General features: G+C 36.5%; 1 protein-coding gene across 2 annotated transcripts in view; it reads right to left on the bottom strand.

Annotated features, from left to right (window-relative positions):
* The window catches only part of LOC149552134 (large ribosomal subunit protein mL43-like), a 120199-nt gene that overhangs the window by 30103 nt on the left and 69438 nt on the right, over positions 1 to 20658 (bottom strand). For both annotated transcript variants that reach the window (XM_089787616.1, XM_089787617.1), the window contains one exon: positions 15550 to 15650. In XM_089787616.1, coding sequence (XP_089643742.1) covers positions 15550 to 15629 — 80 coding nt within the window. In that variant the 5' untranslated portion in view covers positions 15630 to 15650. The remainder of the gene's footprint in view (positions 1 to 15549; positions 15651 to 20658) is intronic.

Raw genomic sequence — 20658 nt, 5'->3', positions numbered from 1 at the left:
AAGTTTCCAATCTATATATTGGAGCTTCTTGTATCATGTAAAGAATGAAGTTGTACACAAGAAGTTGTACATGTGATATTGTACTTATTTTTAGACATTAATAAAGGAACTATCTTTGTTGTGTGGCTAGGTTTTTCCCTTAAGAGGAAGGGTTTTTCCAGGATAAATACATGTGTCTTTTCTTCACATGCTGTTCTGATTTTCCTATATACTGCTGCTATGTGATTCTGGTTCTAAATTCAACATGAGCGACTTACCAAGGTTAAAGCTGAACCAACAAAGTCCCCTAGCAGAAAGAGAGTCAAGTAGCAAGCAAGTGGACCAGGAAAGAGAAGACAATCTCTGAAAATTGTTGAATTAGAATCTGATGAAACAGAGGATGAAAAAGAAACTGAGAACAGACCTACAAAGAAGGTAGTAGGAGAAGCGAGGACCCCAGCTGGAAAGAAGCCTTGGAAGCCAAAGGTAGAGAATCTAAATATGCAAATCATTAATGACAATAATGTTGTTCAGTTAAATAAATATTATAGTTTGTACAGCAACATGGATAGAATTCAATTAGAAAATGTCATGGTAAGGAACATGGTTCTAAGGAACAAAAGATTTGAAGATATACAGAAGAGTATTCCACAGGATTTGTACAACTGATTGGTCAATAGAAGGAGAAGAGTCATAGAGGAAGACAAGAAAATTAGAGAAAACTTGATAAAGAAACTTTGCAAAGTTAATACTGATGGTGACATGAATGGAATAATGAAGGGTATTAAGCCCTTGTTGAGAAACAAAAGAAGAGTTATTCTTTTGATGGGAGGGAACTATGAAGAAGTTAATCTGGAGACAGAGGAAGTCATTATCAAGTATATGACCTTTATGCCTAAGGTCACAGAGCAGAGCACGAAGTTAGGGGAAGCAATCCCTATGTCTGTTGAGCAGAGAACACCAGCAGCAACAGCAATGAAAGTCAAGGATACTAAGATGATAGATCTATCTTTGCAGATCTCTATTGGGACTAACACCATACAAATTGGTGTCACTAAAATAACAGTAAACGTCGTAGAATATCCTTTCAAGGATCTTGGGCCAAACATTGTTGGCAATATCATTGATTACTCCAGCTCTGATGAGGAAGAGGAGAAAAGAAAGAGTGAAGAAGAAGAGAAAAAGGCAAAAGAAGATGAGAAGAAGAAAAAAAAGATAAGAAGAAGAAAGAAGATGAAGAGAAGAAAAGGAAGGAAGAGGAAGAAAAGAAGAAGAGAGAAGATGAAGAGAATAAGAGGTGGACAATTTAATCAACGGGTTATGATTTTACCTAGGCCCTTAGAATAGTAGGGCCTCTGCTTCGATCTCACTATCGAACTAATGGTCAGTAGCTCTGTTGCAGAAAACCTAGGCTGCTAGTTTTTATCTTATCGGTCAACCAGATGAAGAGAATAAGAGGAAGAGAAGAGAAAGAAAAAGGAAGAAGAAGAAAAGAGAAAAGAAGAAGAGGAGGAGAAGAGAAAAGAGGAAGAAGAAATCAAGAGGAAAGAGAAAGAAAAGAAGAAAGAGGATGAGGAAAAGAAAAGAGAAGAAGAACAAAGGAAGAAGAAGAAAGAGAAAGCAAGCGCACCAAGCACTGCTCTAACCCTTGCAGCACTCACAAGTTCTGATGATGATGATCAGTCTGAACTAGTATCATCTCTAAACAAGATCATCAACAAGAATAGGCAAGTAAAGAGTTTGTTGAAGACTCTGATGGATGTAACTGAAAAGTTACAAGGGACATTGAATATAAAATCCCTTGATCCTAATCCTGAAGACAGAGCAAAAGTTGTGGTTCAAGCATTTGATGCTAAATTCACAAGTTTGTCAGGAGTAGTTGCGGCGTGGTGCCTCTCGTGTTTGCAGTCTGTACCTTGTCTAATTTGTTTCGAGAGATACTTGATACTCTTATTATATGTACCTTGAGATGACCTGAGGGTCGGATGTTATACTTTGATTCAGTATCATAGATGCTATACTACTATGCTGTTCAGTTTATCATATTTGCATGTTGATGCCATTTTGAGATGACAGTTGATCTATAATGATATATGATTACTTGGTATTTGGACTTACTTTCTGATTATGTTATGTGATGGATTTTATGCTATGGTGATTTATGTTATTCTTGTCTCTTTATGCTTTATGCGAATGTGAGTGATGTAAATGGATTAATTAAGTATTTAATGCATTATAGCTTCAGCTATGATATTATATGCAATTGCACTTGATTGTGTGTTTTAGTGTGCAGGAGTTATATCCCTGGCAATGGCACATGGAGTTAGTGATTCAGCTATTCATTTTACCAATGTTGTCCCTGTATGGTCGACGTATCCTTATTTTAATTGTTTAAATTAAACCTTTTGGTGATTATTAAGTCCGAACTCATCTACATTATGTGAGAAGACCAGTGAGCGTGTCTGTGCATTTAGAGGTTCGCATTGTCGCGAAAGTTGTTAAGTGATTTTTTGTAATTTTGGGTTTTCGGGCTTTAAATCTTCTCAAATTTAATTTCTGACAGCTTTGCCTTAGGTGAATTCATATTACGAGGAATAACTTGTTTCCGTTTGGGTTGATTCGGAGTCTAGCTAGTCTAACTGGCTATTTGCCCTAATCGACTATTCACTCGAAAAGTGAATAAGTATGAAAATTGGATTTTATTATTCACTTCTCACTTTTTGAAAATACAAATTTGAAAGCTTTTCTAAGAATCCTCTTCTGGAGGATCACGTTTCTGTTCGTTCTGAGAGTTGTCAGCGTGGGATCTTTGCGAGGTCAATCTTGTTGGATCCGGCTTAGGTAGACCTTGCTTTACCATGATTTTTGGCAGTTTCGGTGAGCGTTTTATTTTATTGTGCGGGTTTCAGTTTTTGCCCTTTTTTCTGTCAAGTAGGGCTTTCCAATTTTCTTGTTTTTGCTTCGTTTCAGCTTCTATTTCTGGTAGCAGTTTGTTAGGAGGCTGAGAACTAGTGTTCCCCTCCGTTTATGTTTGCTGGTTCTGCCTAGTTGGTCAGGTATGAACATTTTCCCGGTTTTTGGGATGGGGGTTTGGGGTTTCGCACCACTATGCTGGTCATTTTTGCATACAGTGTCCAACCCAAATATTATTGGATTTTTGGGGTTTTTGTATCCTAAGACCAGATGGGTTTTAATTTCAAAGTTTTCCAATTTTTTGATTTTTACCTCGTTTTACGTGTCGCCCTGTTTTCTCTGGTTTTATTGGCATGATGTTGGTCGTGGACCTGGACGATTCGTTTGGATGTCTGTTAGACCACTATTGCACTTTTATGTTGCATTAGGATGCGTGTTGCATCCGTCCTCCCAATTCTTTTTTTGGTTGAGTGACTTTCTACATTGTGTTCTCATCCAGTCCTTGTGTTATGATCTTCATGATGGTGTTGTGCGACACACGAGTACGTGAGCATACATTCGTCAGGTGACTTGCGAGGCCCAATCTTCCATAGTAATTTTGGAAGTTATGATCATTGGGGTTGGGTTGGGAATTTGCATGCGTTCGGGCACTCATCATTGGATGAGCATGGGTAGGGTAGGGTAGCATATGGAAGGGGCTTCTATCTCGCAGCTTGGCGATCATGGCGCCATAGGTTGACAAAGGGCGCTTTATATAAGTGATAACTAAATAAAACACTAGGTGGTAATAAAACTTAAGATAATGAAAAATGTTTTGTGCTTGAGCCTTCCATTGAGGGAGTTGAATCCGCACGATCTAAGCTTGGGCTTGTCGATGCCAAGCAACTCTTCATGATGTCAACCCCTACTTAGTAGCCCAGTGAGTGTCTGACCAGGACCTATAGTTTATGCATTGTCTATGTCTTGGTTTCAGTCATCATACTGTCTAGCGTGAGTGTTAGCCATAGACCTTGTGCTTTATGGGTGTTTGTGGTTGGGTCATTATCTCCATCAGCACGACGAGAGTGGGCCTGCAAGTTCCACATGGTTGGGAGGCGTAGTTACCTATACCACTACTAGGGACCAGTGTACAGAGACGGTCTATTGTCCTAGTGCGACCATTGTTGGATGTTTTCACTTGGTGCTTCAGGTTTCGGAGTATGCTTTCTTGTGATTTATGCTTTCATTGGAATGCTTGTATATCATGTTTAGATGATGTTAGTTATTGACGCATTTCCATATTATGATGATTAGCATATGATAGATGATGTTATCTGGTTTTGTAGGATTATCTTATGCTTTACTTTTAGCATGTTAGATTTCCTTATGCTTCTGTTGTAGCACGTTTTAGTAGTGACGTCCTTATATGATAGTGCCGACGATTTGATCGATAGCTTGGGATGTTACGCATAGGGGATGGCTAGGGCCCACGATGGTCTTATGATGCTATTACGGTTGGGAGGAACCACGTACTTAGTTTGGTTGTACTGTTCATTGCAATGTTATTTCTGTTATTGTGATGTTTCCTTCTATACTTTCCCTTCACTGATTGTTAGATGGGTAGATTGTGTTTCCGTCTTTCAGTATTGTGTTTGTGTGTTTACACCTCGAATTGTGGATCCGGTACTCCCCGATGTGGAGGTTCTGAACTTTGGTATACTCTGTAGCATAGTTCCAAGAATCACGGCGATTCATGCGATTCACGCAATTTGGTGATTCGATTCAAGCCAAACGATTTTTTGTGAATCAGTGAATCGAATCAGCGATAAAGGGTTTATGAAATAAGTTACTCACTAAATTTCAAGGGTTTTTTTAATTTTCCGATTCATGGCCGATTCGATTCCGATTCATGGCCGATTCACGATTTGATTCGGCCTTGCCGATTTCGATCCGATTCCGATTCTTGTTACTTTGCTCTGTAGTTAATCCTTAGAGTTTGTTTCTTGCATTCCTGGGCGACCATGTGTCAGCATGGGGCGATACAATATTGTGTCACACGCCCAATAGAGTTTTGTTGTGCGATACTGGAAAGTATTGCACCTCTTAAGAAGAAATGTCGTGCGATACTAGAAAGGATCGCACCCCCTTTGAAGTAGTGTCGTACGATACTGGGAAAGTATTGCACACCCTCTTGAAGAGTGTGGCCCAAACCTTGAAAGTATCGCATCCGTTCTTGAGAAAGATCCTATGATACTAGAAAGCATCGCACAATGCTGATTTAAAGTATCGCTTGGTATTTGCAAAAAATTGTCCTGGCGGACAGCGGGCACTTTTCAGTTTGACCCAAACTTTTCGGGAAGTGTTTTGGCTACCCTCTTAGGTGCTCTTCAATCCTTTGGTGTCGCATTTCGAATTTGGAATGTTTTGATTCGAATTCAGTTTTGCGTATTCCGTTGTCAATCGTTTTGGTCAGTAGTAGTGTTTGGAGATCCATTGGTGTTAGGATGTTTGGTTAGTCTTCCGTTGTAATCTAAGTGATCCATGTATGATGTTGTCATGTGCACTCATACTTGTTCAAAAAAAATTATCTTGGCTTATATTTATCCTTGTTTCCAAGGATCTCCGGACGGGGCATTACAAGTGGCACAAGCTCAAGCAAAGCATGATGCGCAAATGTTTGACACTGTCTGTCAGAATATCAGAAATGATTTGACAGTTCTTGATGCTTGCGAAGTAGTGTGATGTCAATGCGAAGTATATGAAGAGCATGCGAACTATGTATATGATATGCAAGCTTATATGAAGGCTATATGATGCAAATTCTGATGACAGATCAGAGACATGGGAAGTACAACAGTCACCAATAAAGAGGTTTTTGTATCTATCTCATTTTGCATAAAAGCACTATATTGTATAATTGCATGTTAGGGTAGTGGGCTCTTCTTGCATACATATGTAATTGTTGTACCAACTCCTAACAGGGTTGAAGTAACTTCTAACAGGGCCTAGTCCTCTAACAAGGACCGAGACACTATATGTAATTCATAGACTCCTAACAGGGTCAATATCCTTAACAAGATTCTTTTGTTTAGTGGATCATTTTGTGGGTGTCATCCCCACCGAGGTTTTCCCTTGGCCAGGGTTTCCCTAGATAACAAAATATGGTGTTATAAGTTCTCTTTGTGTATGGATTTATTTACTATTCAGCATTGTTGGTTTACTTTCTTATGCATGTTGTAAAGTAATTTATTATATCCAGTTGTGGGCAAAATTTTGTAGAATACTGATTCACCTCCCCCACTCTCAGCATTATCTATTTCTAACAGGATCATGTTAGAGTTCTTCACTCATAACTTCATCACTTGTACATAATTATTTTTTTATTCTCTCTTGAAGAGGAGTTTTTCCCATGTGGTTTTACTCCTTTACTCTTGTGAAAGATCATCTATAAATGGGTACTTACAATGGACTAATAGTTGGGACCCATAATCAACATCTTTGTCTCATTTACATTTGTCAACCACTTCCTAAGTCGTACCTAAGGGAGAGTGCGGGTGTGAACAAGGTATTTTACCTAATTAATTTACCTAGTAAAAAGAGTGCACTAGAAATACTGAGGGAAGGGGGTGGGGTGTTGAATTAGTATTTCAAAAAATTTAAAGCCATAAAACCACAAAAAGCATGAAAAGAGCCACGATGAAGATGCATATACAAAATTTCTTGTGGGAAACCCTTACGAGTAAAAAAAACGGACATACAATAGCTTCTCAATAACAAAATGGGAAACAACCCAAGTTACAAATGTGAGCACCAACTCTCAAAGAGCATCAAGCCTCTATGAAGCACGAACTCTAAACATTGATGCATTGACACAGGTCAGCTGAGGCACCAACCCCAATTTAGGCACCAAAGGAAAAAAAAAAATTCATGGAATCTAAAATAACACTTCCACACCAATAACCACAAAGCTTCAACAAAAATATCCTCCATCATGCACAGCTCTTAACAAAAGTTCTGAAATTACACAACCTGAATATTAATGCTGCTCCAAAATATATCTCGTGCTTGTCTCTCTTCAATGGCAAAAACAGAACTTCATACACACTACCTGCATAAACTCTTTCACGCTGTTATCAAACAGAAAAATCCCATTTTCTATAGCATAGCCTCTAAGATAGACATTGCCTATGGCCCTAAATCTGAAACACTGCAGAATACGGACTCAACACATGATCACACATCTCCTGAAAAAATAGACCTTGATATTCAACACCACTCAATTTTCAGTCCGTGATAATTGTAAATGCTTGTGGTCTACAATCTTTCATTCTTATCCTTCTGCTCTCTTCTTCATCCTGATGATGTATCACACAGTGTGATCCAAAACGTTGATGCTGAAAAACCTCACGCAGTTGAAACCAGAAGCAGCATTTACAGACCTTGATATTGTTTCCAACATATCAAAAGAAGCTTCTCCTCCAAAGAAACACATGCAACTTTGCTCTAAAAATGCTGCTTTGTTTTTAACATATACCAACCCTTTTAATGATCACTTGGACTCCTTGAATCAACAACATGACTTCCAGTCTTCAGTTCCATCTGAAATTAAAAACAATTCATTCCTTACTGCAAGATGTTACCAAAGTCAGAAGTCTTTGGACCAAAACATAGATACATATATCTGTAGCCACGTTATTTGCAACAGCCCTCTCCATTATCTTTTCATCTTGTTTAAACTGAAGTAGCATTTCTCATCATGCCAATCAATTAATTAAGCATGTCTCAAATAAAGTCTTTTTTTGTCAACTTGAAATGTAACATACTATTTGAGTTCGAGTTCGGGTTCGAATTCGACAACCATGAAGTTCGGATGAAATTCGACTAAGTCCAAAAATTTCGAAAAAATTCAACATAAAATTCAACTTATATAATTTATAAATAAATATATATAAGCAATTATAATAAATAAATTAATAATAATAGATAAACATACAAACTATTAAGATTTTACTAATAAAATAGATAAACAAAATATACATTAAACATTAATGTTTTTCTAATAATTCTTTTTTAAAATATTGATAAAGAAAAAATATTAATATATTACTAATAAAATACAAATTACATACATTATAATAACAATATAAACCGCATTATTATAAACCACCAAAACATAAAGTGAAATGAAATTTTTGGAAATGTCGGCATGGGCTTGTTCATTGCCGCTGAAGATCATCGAGAACCTGCAATTTGTTTTTGTAGAAGTCCAATGAAGATGACAGAAAATCAGACGGAACCTAAGAATGAGTAATCATAGTCAACGACGGGTTGGGGAGAAAAACCATTTAACAAGCAGATTGTCGTGAAAACTACCCTCTTTCCTGTTCACGTGGCGGCTTAAACCCTCTTTCCCATTCGCATGCCAGACAAAGCAGGCAACATAGAGAAAAAATTAAGCAAACCAAACACATTTGTTTTAACACGAATTTGTTAGCGAATTTGATCGAACTTTTTTGAACCCCTGAATATTTGACGGATTTCAAACTTCATCTTTGAAGATCACCGAACCCTGTGACATAGCACAGAGCTAATAATATCATCACACCACACTTTCATTACATGGCATCATTCATTTCATACGAAACGCCTAACAATAATAATACTGTTTCTATTTTTACATCAGTCACATGGCCTATTTTATACAAACCAAACTTATACAAAACATTTAGCACACATATATTTGCACAATAACATCAGGCCCCCAATAAATACCCATGTCTCCCTTTAGCATAATTGTTGTCTGGGCATAGAATAAAGTCATCGTCCCTTTTTTAATATCCAATGCCCAACTCTTTTGCAATATTCAATGATGACATGGCATTGAAACTGACATGGCAGCTGAATAGGACAAGCAAACAGTTTAAGGTAGACAACCGCACAGCTCAAGCAAGCAGCCAAGCACCTCAAGCAACCCAAACAACCAACCAAGCAGCTCAACCAAATTTTCTATTACTAAAGAGTAATCCTCTGAGTATTATATGACCTTGATCATCAATCTTTGACATCAATGACAACATACTCAACAGATAGGTCCTAGAAATCTTTTTAGAAGTCTTAGTTGTCATTAGATCTTATCTGAACTTATGGCATTTACTTCTTGTGTCGTAGGTTATTTAATGTTTGTCTTGTGACATAGGATGAATACACTTGCGATGATCTTGTCTAATTCTATACCAAAGCTTGCCTATTTTTAATAAATTAGCTTGTAAACTTTGTATTATCATAAGATCACACGTGTCATATTATATTTGTCCATTATTCATCATTGTGCAGTTTTGATCCATAATCAAGCAAGTTCTATTATCGCCATACTCTCTTGTGGAAGGCCTTTTTTTGTTTTGCAACTGATCTTGGGCTATAGGTGCCCACTATTAGTTCCTTGAGTTCCCTATCAACCCCTACATGATGAATTGTGGATGTGATGCAATCAGAAACTCCAAATATTTATTACAGAAGTACACAAGCATTGAATCATACTATAAAAGGAAATAATATGGACCAATATTGTCTTTTAGAGATCCAAATAATAGTTTCAATTTCATACTTGAACCTAGGGGCAAGTTCTATTATTATTCTAGTTGTAGCAACATGCAATCATCCCATAGTTCATTGTCTCGGGTATTAATGGTTTTTGTTTTGATCTAGCTTCCATGATAACATGGGTTTGCAATTAAGATGGTGAGAATATTTTTGGCAATGATATCAAGGAAGATATTTTTTTAGTAAAAACCATCTGCATGAACTTCCCTTGATTGATATGCTTTGCAATGATCCAAACATTCATGGTATCAAGCTTATAACTAGAGCATGTGGAACAAGTGTGATGCAATGGAGCCTAGTGGGACTGATCACAAGGTGATCAACTAGTCCAAAAACCCTCTTCACTGAAGTCCTTCAACCAAATCTCTTGATAAAGATGATCAAATGTGCAAGCACCAATCACAAGTGCTACAAGGATGATACCAGGTTATCACAACCCTACACCCAAGACAAGCGAAAACCCTAATCACTAGGGAACCCTATGAACAAGACAACTTATCACAAGTTGCTCACAATGCACAAATTGACCAGTTTTAGGAAAACAACCTTAAACTTCTTCAAATGACCAAGGAAGACTCCAACACATGGGAATAGTCTATTTAGGTCACCAATGACATGAAACAATGGTTAAAACCAAACTATATAAGTATTTCCACATAGTTGCTCTATTAAACCATCCAAAAAGACTGATAGCCCCTTTGATGAAAATCAGATTTTAAAGGAAATATCTCCACACAACCCAGGGAACAAAATTCAGTTTTGGACACCCTTTTGGGACTTACAAAACATACTAAGGCACCAAGGTTTGATGACACAAACAAATGGGCTTTTGTTCACTTTCTCGCTTAGGCGACTAGGGCAATTAGGCCTCCATTTACAAAGGAAGTACATTTTCTAGGACTCCATCCTGCAAAACAATGATGGGGAACATGTGAGGACAACCCTAGACAAGTTACAAGCTTGATTTCAAGCCTTGATGCCGAATCTGGTTGGAGTTGTGGGAAATGTTGCATCCTTTACCTAGCATGCACATGGGAAATGCATGCCTAGGGCATCAAATTTCTCAAGGATACCTACAAGAACAAACTTGAATCCACTTGCATCTTAAAATACATATCCAATACTAGGATTTCACCAGAGGCCGTTAAATTCTCATGTTAAATCCTCTCCATGCTTAAAAATGTTTCAAAACCCTAGGTTAGCAAGAAATCCGGATCTACTTATATAAAAATGTAAGTATCTTGAGTTAGAGAATAGATGGAGACTTCACACCAGAAGCATTGGAAAGCTACTTCATCCACCTATCCAAAATGTAGGTCTCAAACTTTGGAAGAATCCGTACGAATTTGTACAACACAGGACAGCGGGCTGTTGCAGTAAAAACAGGGATTTTTATTGATTGAAAATTGAAATTACATTCTCTCCTTCGCTTCTCTCTGCCTATCACCCGCCTGAAAGGGCTTATTATAGGCCTTCCAATGGTCATAACAACATTTCAAAGTTGTTATGGCCATTGGGGAAGTTTTTGCTTTGATTTACAAAAGTTGCTTAAAAGTTGCTTGACAACTTTTCATGCAACTTTGCATTTTTGCACTTTTTGTGCTTTATAAGCAAAAGTTATGAAAACTTAAATCTAATGACCCAAATAGGTCCTAAACATGATAAAACATGAAATCATCCAAAACCCTAAGATTCTAGGCCTTTTGACCATCTTTGACCTTAGTTGACCACGGGCTTATAACAATGCCAATCTTGGAACTAGGTCATACAATTTTGGTCTAGATGCCTATTGATTAATCTTTCCGAGGTTTTATATTGAGATCTGAGGTTTTCTATTTGGATCCAAGGTTTGATATTGATTTATTGTGGGTGCTCCTGCACCAAAGTGTCCATACAAGTTGGAAGCATTATGCTTTGGGGTATTTGATTAGAATGGAATGGATAGTATCAAGACACAACATGCTAGTTTGCCAAGGACACAAATGGACTTGCAAGAACTTTTTCCCAACACCCTTGTGGGATTTCACAGTTTTATTGGGAAAAAGGAAAGGAACCACAGCATAGTGTAAACTTGGTATGTGCCCACGATGGATTTTCATTAAATATAATTTGGTAAATGGAAAATAGTAAGACAATGATGAAAGTGAGGATCATACGAATATCTGGAACTGTGGAAAAGGCAAGATAACTTCAAAAATCATCATTGACTCTTGTACATGAGGTGTACTATGGTTTGCTTCTAGGAATGTTCATCTATAGACAACCTACATTGTGAATTGTTCAATGAGAACCACAACTACCATGCACCCATCAATTTTCAGCAAGGGCTCAACATTTTATTATAAAGTCCATTTTAATTAATATTTAAACTCAAAATATTTTCATTAGTTAGATGATGTATGCTCATTGAAAGGACTTCACAATATCATTTTTAATATATTATAAAGTATGCATAGGACAGATTAGACAAATATTGGGAGGGAACTGCACTATTTTTCCAATATACAGTTAAAACTTAAAACAATGGATTGTAAAAGGTTCTCTACCAGAGACTTTCCATTCTCACTTTGTATTGGAGCAAAAAAGGCCTCTGAGCTCTTCATTTTTCGATTAAATAAAGAATGATATTGCTGGACTATGAGCCTTTGTGTTACTTCTTTATGTTTTAGATTGTTCTTTTATCACATTTGCAGCCATCGTTTAAATATTTTGTCATGTGGAGAATGCAATTAGTTTCATCCAATATTTATGTTTACTCAATGCAATCAAATATGAGATAAAAGGTTGCTTTCAAAACTATGAATCTGGAAACCCTAGTTTGATGTATCTTTCTAATGTTAACTGATATTCCCTCTTTCAAACCCTAGTCGCCAACTTCTCATCAAAAGTGCTCTTTACAAGAATTAAATGTTTTGTTCCTCTCATTCTAAAATTCTTTTTCATTCCCATAAAGACTATATATTTGGCCTCATATTAGTCTATCTAGGGTTTTCTTTCTTTTATTTCAATTTTAGTTGTTCAAGTCTTTCCTACTTTTTAGTTATAAGCATACCCCAGAAAAACACTTACAATACATGAGAGCTGTCCTTGTCAAACACAAAAGAAAAATCCCTAATCTAATAGTGGTTTTTCCAATTATTCTAAGCTTTGTCGCTGGCCCATCGGATGGGTCAAATTGTTTTCCAGTGAAACTGCACAGTGAGAAATCTATTTACTAACATAAAGATGATCTGTTTCTTGCAACATAGATAGAAAATGGTAACGTCTTCCACCAAGTGGCAAGTGATATAGATCAAAACACTATTGGGATTGATGGCCCCTTTTCCTATATCCGTTATATAAAATTTCAATCTAGGTGATAATATACTAATGTTAGAAAACATAGAATAAATCACAAAATAACTGAAATTCAAACTCTAGAAGTAGAAACAAATACACACAAGCAATTTACACCTTCAAATCAGCTTTTCATTGCTTTAAAAGCTTACAATGAAACTTCCTCAACTGTTCCTTACAATTGCATAAATTATAACACTTGACTAAGTTATCAAGCTTATATCTTGCATCCATCTTTATGCCATTCAGATAAAAAATAGCAATCTTATCGCAGGTAGGAGATGACTTGGAAGATAAGTCAATCATTAATGCTTATCCACACTTTATTAGACTTAATTAACATAAAAGAAGATTTCTATTTTACAGCTGATGTGATTTACAAAAGAGAAATAACTTCCAACTTTTTTCACATTCACACTAAACCTGTGCAGAAGCTCCAAACTGAGCTATAAAAACTCAACAATTTGCATGAACCAGTAAATTTTAGAAGATTGTGTGCATTCCACTTGGCTTCTCTCATGGTTGCCAGAATCTTTTGTATAACTAACAAACGGCTTATAAGTTTGAGATGGTTTACAATTTACTTCCCATCTATTGATAGAGAGGCTCCCGAACAGAGTTGTTTTGTATTCTTCCTTAGCAAGTTGTATGGTGTAGCCAATTCCTTTCTACATTTCACAATGCGATCGTAATCTGCACCCCTCACTAGAATGTCTTAAAGCTGACATTTTGGACTATGGAGCAATCAATAAGATCCATGGTATGATAGTAGTGCCAAATTATGTAGGACATATATCTTTGCATCTTGCTTTAAACTCAATAAGCTTCTTGGTTCCTTGGACTTCCTAATCAAGTCCTTTGACATCCCATGCTATTTAAAAGATCTAGGAGCATTCCTTTGTATGTAACTAGATGAATCAAATGCACGTTAAATTCAAAAATCAACAGATTAGAGGGACTTGACATGTTCTGTTCTTTAGACATTTTATTTTTAGTTTTTCTCCCTCAGAGAAGAAGGATAATTGTTTCTTTAAGAACAAACAGAATCTGAGCATCCACCGTGCTCACCCCGTTCATCATTTGCAAACTTTCTTCCTTTCAATAGATGACTTCTTATCCTTTTTAAGTTACATTGTTAAATTCTTCACAATCTACTTGGAGCTTAGCTAGCATCCACTTTCATATTCTTTACCATTTTATCTTGTGCTTAATGAATCTAACATTATCCTAAATTCAACTAGTCATTTAAAGATGGCCGCCTCAATATTTAGACTTGCCGATTTAAGTTTTCATCCATAAAAGATGGTTGAGAATTATTAGTTTAGTGATGATTCCTTTCTTCCAGATGTACAACCTCCTGGTACATTTTCAGAATTAGTGCTAAAATATTTATATAACACTAATGTTGCTTCTCCTTGTTTGTCTTTCTGCAGTGTTATCTCCCATATAGGGATCATGTGTTACACCCATGGAATGGTGTCTACTATAAGAGGATAGTGATTTGGTCTGTGTGGTTTTGGCCCATAAAAAAACACAAAATTGGGACAAAACATGGAGTTGTGACAACAAGACAGTAAATAAATCACAATCCCACTGCAATTGTGTCCCTCTTGAAGAATCGAGCAAATTCTGAAGAGGGACCTAGATCAAAATACATAAAACTCAATTCCAATTTTCTACAACATCGTGTTTTCCCCAAGCATTGGATATCAATATGGTATCACAGCCACTAGAGAACAAGACCATCTCCATGTCACTGAACCACAACATAGTTTCTCCATCAAAGGTCAACACAATGGTCTATCAGTCAATACTAAAGAAAGAAAATCGTATTGTGTGGTCTCTAAACTGGACCACAACAAAGTCTCTCCAACATTGGACCATGTTCTGTAATTGCACAATCTTTGAGGGATCAAACTCACGAGGCATACTTTTATTGTCCTAGAAGTAGCATGGTTTAGTCTGAGAGCTTGAAGGCACTGTGTGAAAACCTATAGTGCTCCTAGGGTTTTGGCATATGCACAAACAAAATATGTCAGCCACTGCAATTGGAAAGACAGTTCTCTTAGGGAGCTTTCGCAGGCCATTATCCATGCCATAATACAGTGGCCAATCATCTAAACATAGCTTCCTGTAATAAAGTAATTTCTATGCGTTCCAATGCAAATGTAGAGAATACGGCTTTTAGCTTCAACATGCATAAATGTGCACATATGACTCAGTTTGAGTCTCGTTATGTTTGTAGAGATGGCATCAGAATTGTTGCAAGCACAGGCATTTTGGAATAAACGCCATTTCATAGACTTAGAGCATACTGAATACAAGAGAGAAAATTGGAACAGCATTGAAAAGCAAATTTGAAAATGTTGTTTTAAGAGTAATATTCAATCCTTCTAACATGTTTAAACTCAGCAGAGTAATACATGCCATTCTTTACTATTCTAAGCATCAAAGGCAAGAGACCACCATTAACTTGCTAGTCTCTGAACTAAGCATACTTCACTCTTGAGTGGTAGTTTTAACTTTTAATTCATTCCAAATACCGACAAATATTTGGGGATATGCCTGTATGTTTATGGTGCACAAGTACAAATTTGCAACCTGTTTAGTAACCACTTTCATTATGAGGCAAAACATAACTAATATTCCTTCTTGTCACATGTATTGCAACAAAACGCAACTATAGAATTTTTAAAGAGAATCGGCAGTAAATTTGAAACATTATCTCAAGATTATGCACACCTCATTCCACGACTGCTTCCTCCCCAATCACAATATCTTACTACCAGTTTCTTCAGCTGCCATAATCCATTAAGTGCCATAGCTGCACAACTTGCCTTAACCTGAAAATTTATCACGTGGACTAGATTAAAAATTCATTCAAGTTTCTAAGTGAGTTCATGTGGTGTACAAATGTATACAATGCACAATAAAGCAGATAAAGGCTTCATTAGCTGAACAGAGCACACATATAAGATCAAAGCTATTTTAATGCACATAAATGAAAAATGAAGAATAAAATAACGTTGTAGAGACCAAAGTTTGCAATACCAAACAAATGCCCTTTTTTGTTCCCTAAGTCCTAAAGCCTTGTAATTACCTGCAGAATTTCCAGATTGCTGTTTAGTTTATACACATCAGCTGTTATTTTTTTCATTTTAAAGTATTCCACTAATCAGTTTTGCAGTTGCAATTTGAAATGTTATATCCAGAACACTGGGACCAAACTACTACTATCATCACATAAGCACATTCTCTGTTTCTTTAATGAACCATTAATCCTTAATGTGTTAAGGTTTTTAATAAGGAACTTTTTATGGATGTCTAGTGCATATAAGGCACAATTCTTCAAATGTGCCATGACCCCAACTGCATAGCCTATGACTGTTCCAAAAACTCCTTCAGATCTCAAAATAGTGCAGGTTGGTGATTCAATATTATACTAATGAAATTCAACATGTAAGTCAAATTTTAATTATTTTATGTTTGTTCTGGTTATGCTGCCATGAGGATCTAATTGTCAATCAAAAATGTTAGTATATAACATTACCAGTAGACTCTTATCTCAACCTTGGCACTCATCTCCCATATTGGAAATGCTTCCCCTCTTGGAAATTCATATGGGTATGTCTCTAGACATCAGGGGAATACATATAAAATATCCTTGCATCTATATTTGTGTTCTTTCAAAATTCCTTTAAAATTTGGAAATTTCCTACAGAGGATTCTCAGATATATCATATAGCTTGCAATGGGTTTCATTAAGTGGCAATATGTGATTGATAAAAGCTGAGGGAACTAAGGATATATACTAATAAACTTGTAGTTCTCTATTTATTTATTTTTTTGGTCAGTAACAGTAATAATATTTTATTAATTTAAAAAGCCTGCTTACAGGATAGAGAAAGCTATAACTATGTAGCCTCAATAAACCATTCTCCTTTACACCATCTAAACATTAATCTTGCAAGACACTTGTAGGTTGTAATTAAGTAAAGTGCATAATCTAGTTGTTAGGAACACTTATGTACCAATAGTCACCATGGTTGTTTCTCGTAACCAACCAAAGCGCTATATGTAGGGATCATTGGGAATTGAAATGGTATTGTAATATGGGGAGCATTGGTATTGGTAATTTAATTCCTTGGTACAATCAATTAAGTGATATTTTGTTGTGTTTGTGTAATGTGCCTGTTTGGTTATTAGTGTACTGTTATGATTGTATTGGCATACAGCTCTTGTGTGTAGTTTCCATACTTGGCATAGGATCTCTCCACGTACGACATATAACTACTCCCATTCCTGGTACGAAACTCTGCTACAATTGGCACTTGGCAGATAACATTTATGCCATTGTTTCCTAGTACAAACCTGAGGTCTAAGTAGACAGGGGGAAGATGGAAGCGTAATGGGCCAACCTTTTGAGCAGAAGACAATGCCAACTCATAGTGACATCGAGGAAGAGGAAGTTACGAGGGAGGATCAACTGATACAAGACCCTGGTTCACGCGTGGGATATAGCGATAGACCAATATGTATGGTAGGAGGTAGAGTAGAGGGCTCTCCCCACTGATATGGTCCAAGCCAAACTCACTGTGAATGAAGTTCTGTACAATCTCCTTAGGAGTCTTCCAAGGTTTCTCACACGAAGGCTAGTGAAAGTGGCAGAACAAAGAGAGGTTATCCAAAGGGAGCGAAGAAGGCAACAAGTACTATAAAGGTTCTAAGGACCCGTAGAGAGGAAGAACCTAGAGACACAAGTAACCGCACAACGAACTCTAGTTGAGCAATTTATGCCCCTCCTTGCCAATAAAGGTAGATGGCAGAAAAAAAACATACTTGGAGGGAAGCAAAGAGGAGGCAAGGCAATCCTTACTAATACACCAACAAGTGGAAAGGTAGCAAAGATTGCGGAATCTTGCCTAACAAACCCAACAAGATTATATCATTTGCAACGAGTATCACCAAAAAGGACTACTAGGCGGAAGCACCATTGAGGAGGAACCAACAACTGGCACAGGAAGAAATGGTGAGGATACAAATAGTTTGGGAAGGAATCAAGAGACTGAGCACTCTGAGGACTCCCATAGCAAAGATGAAGAGAGAATCTTAGAGGGAGAAGTAGCGGACTTGTTTGAATATACGATATGTAGAATAAAAGGATTAGCCATTTCTGACAAGGTAATCATAGGGCAAACGGAATTAGAGACCCCAAGATGGTAGGATTACTGGTACCACCAATGTATACCAGAAGGAAGGGGAGGAAGAGAAGCCTCGCTGCCAAATAACACTAGAAGCGTACCTGGAGGGCAAGGAAGGAATTCCCACAAAGAAAACGATCAGAACATAGGAAGAAGAATGTCAAACACACCAGAAAAACAAAAACTACCAAAATTTAAAGGGGAAGGATCAAAAGACCCAACGAAACAATATAAAAAGAGTGTAACCATTTGGGAGGCCGGAGAGCAAGAAGATGAAGACTATTGGCTAAAACTTTTACAGCTACCTTGCGAGGTATACTGGTACACATATCTACCAGTTGCACAAAAGGCAACATGGATTAGCTTAAGGAAGGCTTTTGAGGCGAAATTCAAGCCACTAAGAAATGATAATGAAGTAGTGGCCAAAATATACAACACATGTCAATGGAAGAATGAAAGTGTTCGAGTGTATCACTAGTGTTAATGTTTTAGCATCAGTAGAAGTAAATGATGATTATCTGATGTACTAATCAGTGTTTATGTTTTCAGACAAACTGGCATTGTTATTTATTAAACATGTGTGTGTGTGTGTGTGTTGGGATTAATATATGTTTGCAACACATTGCCTATCGGCAGTATGATTAACTGCATATTAAAGCAGTAAGGCAATCACTGATTGCATCGGCATATTAATGATTGTGTTATCGGGCTCATTACTTGTACTGAGATTGGGCTCATCACTTAAATTTAGTTTGTCTTAACTAATGGGCAGTTAGAGTCATGACTCTACGGGGGTCATGACTCTCCGTCTACATATTTAAAGAGAGCAAATCCTTGAGGAATGTAATCAACTCACGGCATCACAGGATCCAGCAATCTGCAAGTTATGCTTTGTTATCATTTCCAATATATTTTATTTAAATCTAACCTGCAGTAGCATACAGCATTCAGAGCACATTCAGCATACAGGTGATATTCTCAGCGAATCATAAAAGGAAGATACTAAACCTGGTCAGTAAGAGATCATCATTATTTGAAGACATACTCTGCTCTTCTATAGTACAAGTAAGAGTTCCATTTCATTCTAATTGTTTTATCTATTCGAGATCAATAAAACTTAACATGGTATCAGAGCCATTCTGATAAGAAAAACCATTACAAAAAAATAAAATCTCAATTTTTTTTAAGAAAAAGGGGCTAAAACCTTAAACCATTAAAATGGTGAATCATGTGAGACTAGAAGATAGGCTTGAGGGTACGTCTAATTTCTCTTCATGGAAAATTAGAGTAATGATAATATTAAGGGAAATGGAATTAGAAGAATATATTGAATCAAACATGTCTATACCTAAAAATGGGCCAGAGAAAGTAACATGGAAAAGACATAATAACAAAGCAATGAAGATCATTATAGATTAAATAAAAGATCATATCCTACCGTCCATATCTAGTCTCAAGACTGCATTTAAAATAATCTCCACAATTCGAGATACATTTGAAATCAACAATACTAGTAGATTATTAACTCTAAAACAAGATCTACTATACATAAAGATGAAAAATGGAAAATCTATCACCTCATACTTTTTAAGAATTTTTGAACTAAAAGATCAGCTTGCAACAATGGATAGTCGAGTTGATGACAAAAAACTCAGCATGATAGCACTGAGAGGTCTTCCGCTATCATGGGAAACATTTATTCGAGGATTAAGCTCTCGACCTGAACTTCCAAAATTTGATATATTAAAAAATGAATGCACTCAAGAAGAATCTAGATTAGTCTCAAGAGGACTAAGCACAAATCAAGAGGGAGAGATTCAAGCACTTCATATAAAAACAAATAAGAAGAGAAAATTCAAATACAACAAAAAGGAATCTAACAAATCTTACAAGCAACGTGATTGGTCTAAAGTTAGATGTTTCAAATGTGACAAAATTGGTCACCCCCACAAATTTTGTCTTGAAAAGAAGAGAATTCAAGCAGCCTTAGCAGAAATCAAAGAAGAGGGTGAAGAGAAAGTAGAAAGAGAAAACTACGCCTTTTACTTAGCCCTTTTGAGTGAATTAGACTCTAATAACAATACTTGGATCATCAACAGTGGAGCATCTCGACACATCACTGGTTTTAAAGACAAATTTGAAACCTTCTTTGAACAAGCCTTAGAAGAAGTTACCATTGGAGATAACTCTACTCACTCTATTAAAGGAATTGGTTCCTGTTCAATTCAACTAAACTCAGGAATTACACTACAACTCAAAAATGTTTTATATGTACCAGGAATTAAGAGAAATCTAGTATCTATTTCTGGTCTTGCTGATTAAGGTTTCAAAATCACATTTCAAGATGACAAAGTTCTAGCTTGGCCCAAGAACTCTAATATTAAGAGAGCCATTTCCATCGGATTTAGAGATGGAAGTCTTTATAAACTTTGTAATAATCAAAACTTAAACCTAGCTTTTAGTCATGAAACTTTAAATTCCACCGAAATTTGGCATAGGAGGCTAGGTCACCTTCACTACCGGGCATTATCATCCATAGGAAAAATTGTAAAAGGTTTACCTAGCCTAAAAACTAATCATTTAAGTATTTGCAAAGGATGTGCTTTAGGTAAAAATTCTAAACAATCATTTCCTAAAAGTGTTCACAAAT

This window comes from Cupressus sempervirens, chromosome 6 (assembly GCF_028749045.1).
Source record: "Cupressus sempervirens isolate cs-2001-9-10 chromosome 6, ASM2874904v1, whole genome shotgun sequence".
NCBI lineage: Eukaryota > Viridiplantae > Streptophyta > Pinopsida > Cupressales > Cupressaceae > Cupressus > Cupressus sempervirens.
This window is presented reverse-complemented; position numbering and strand designations above follow the sequence as displayed.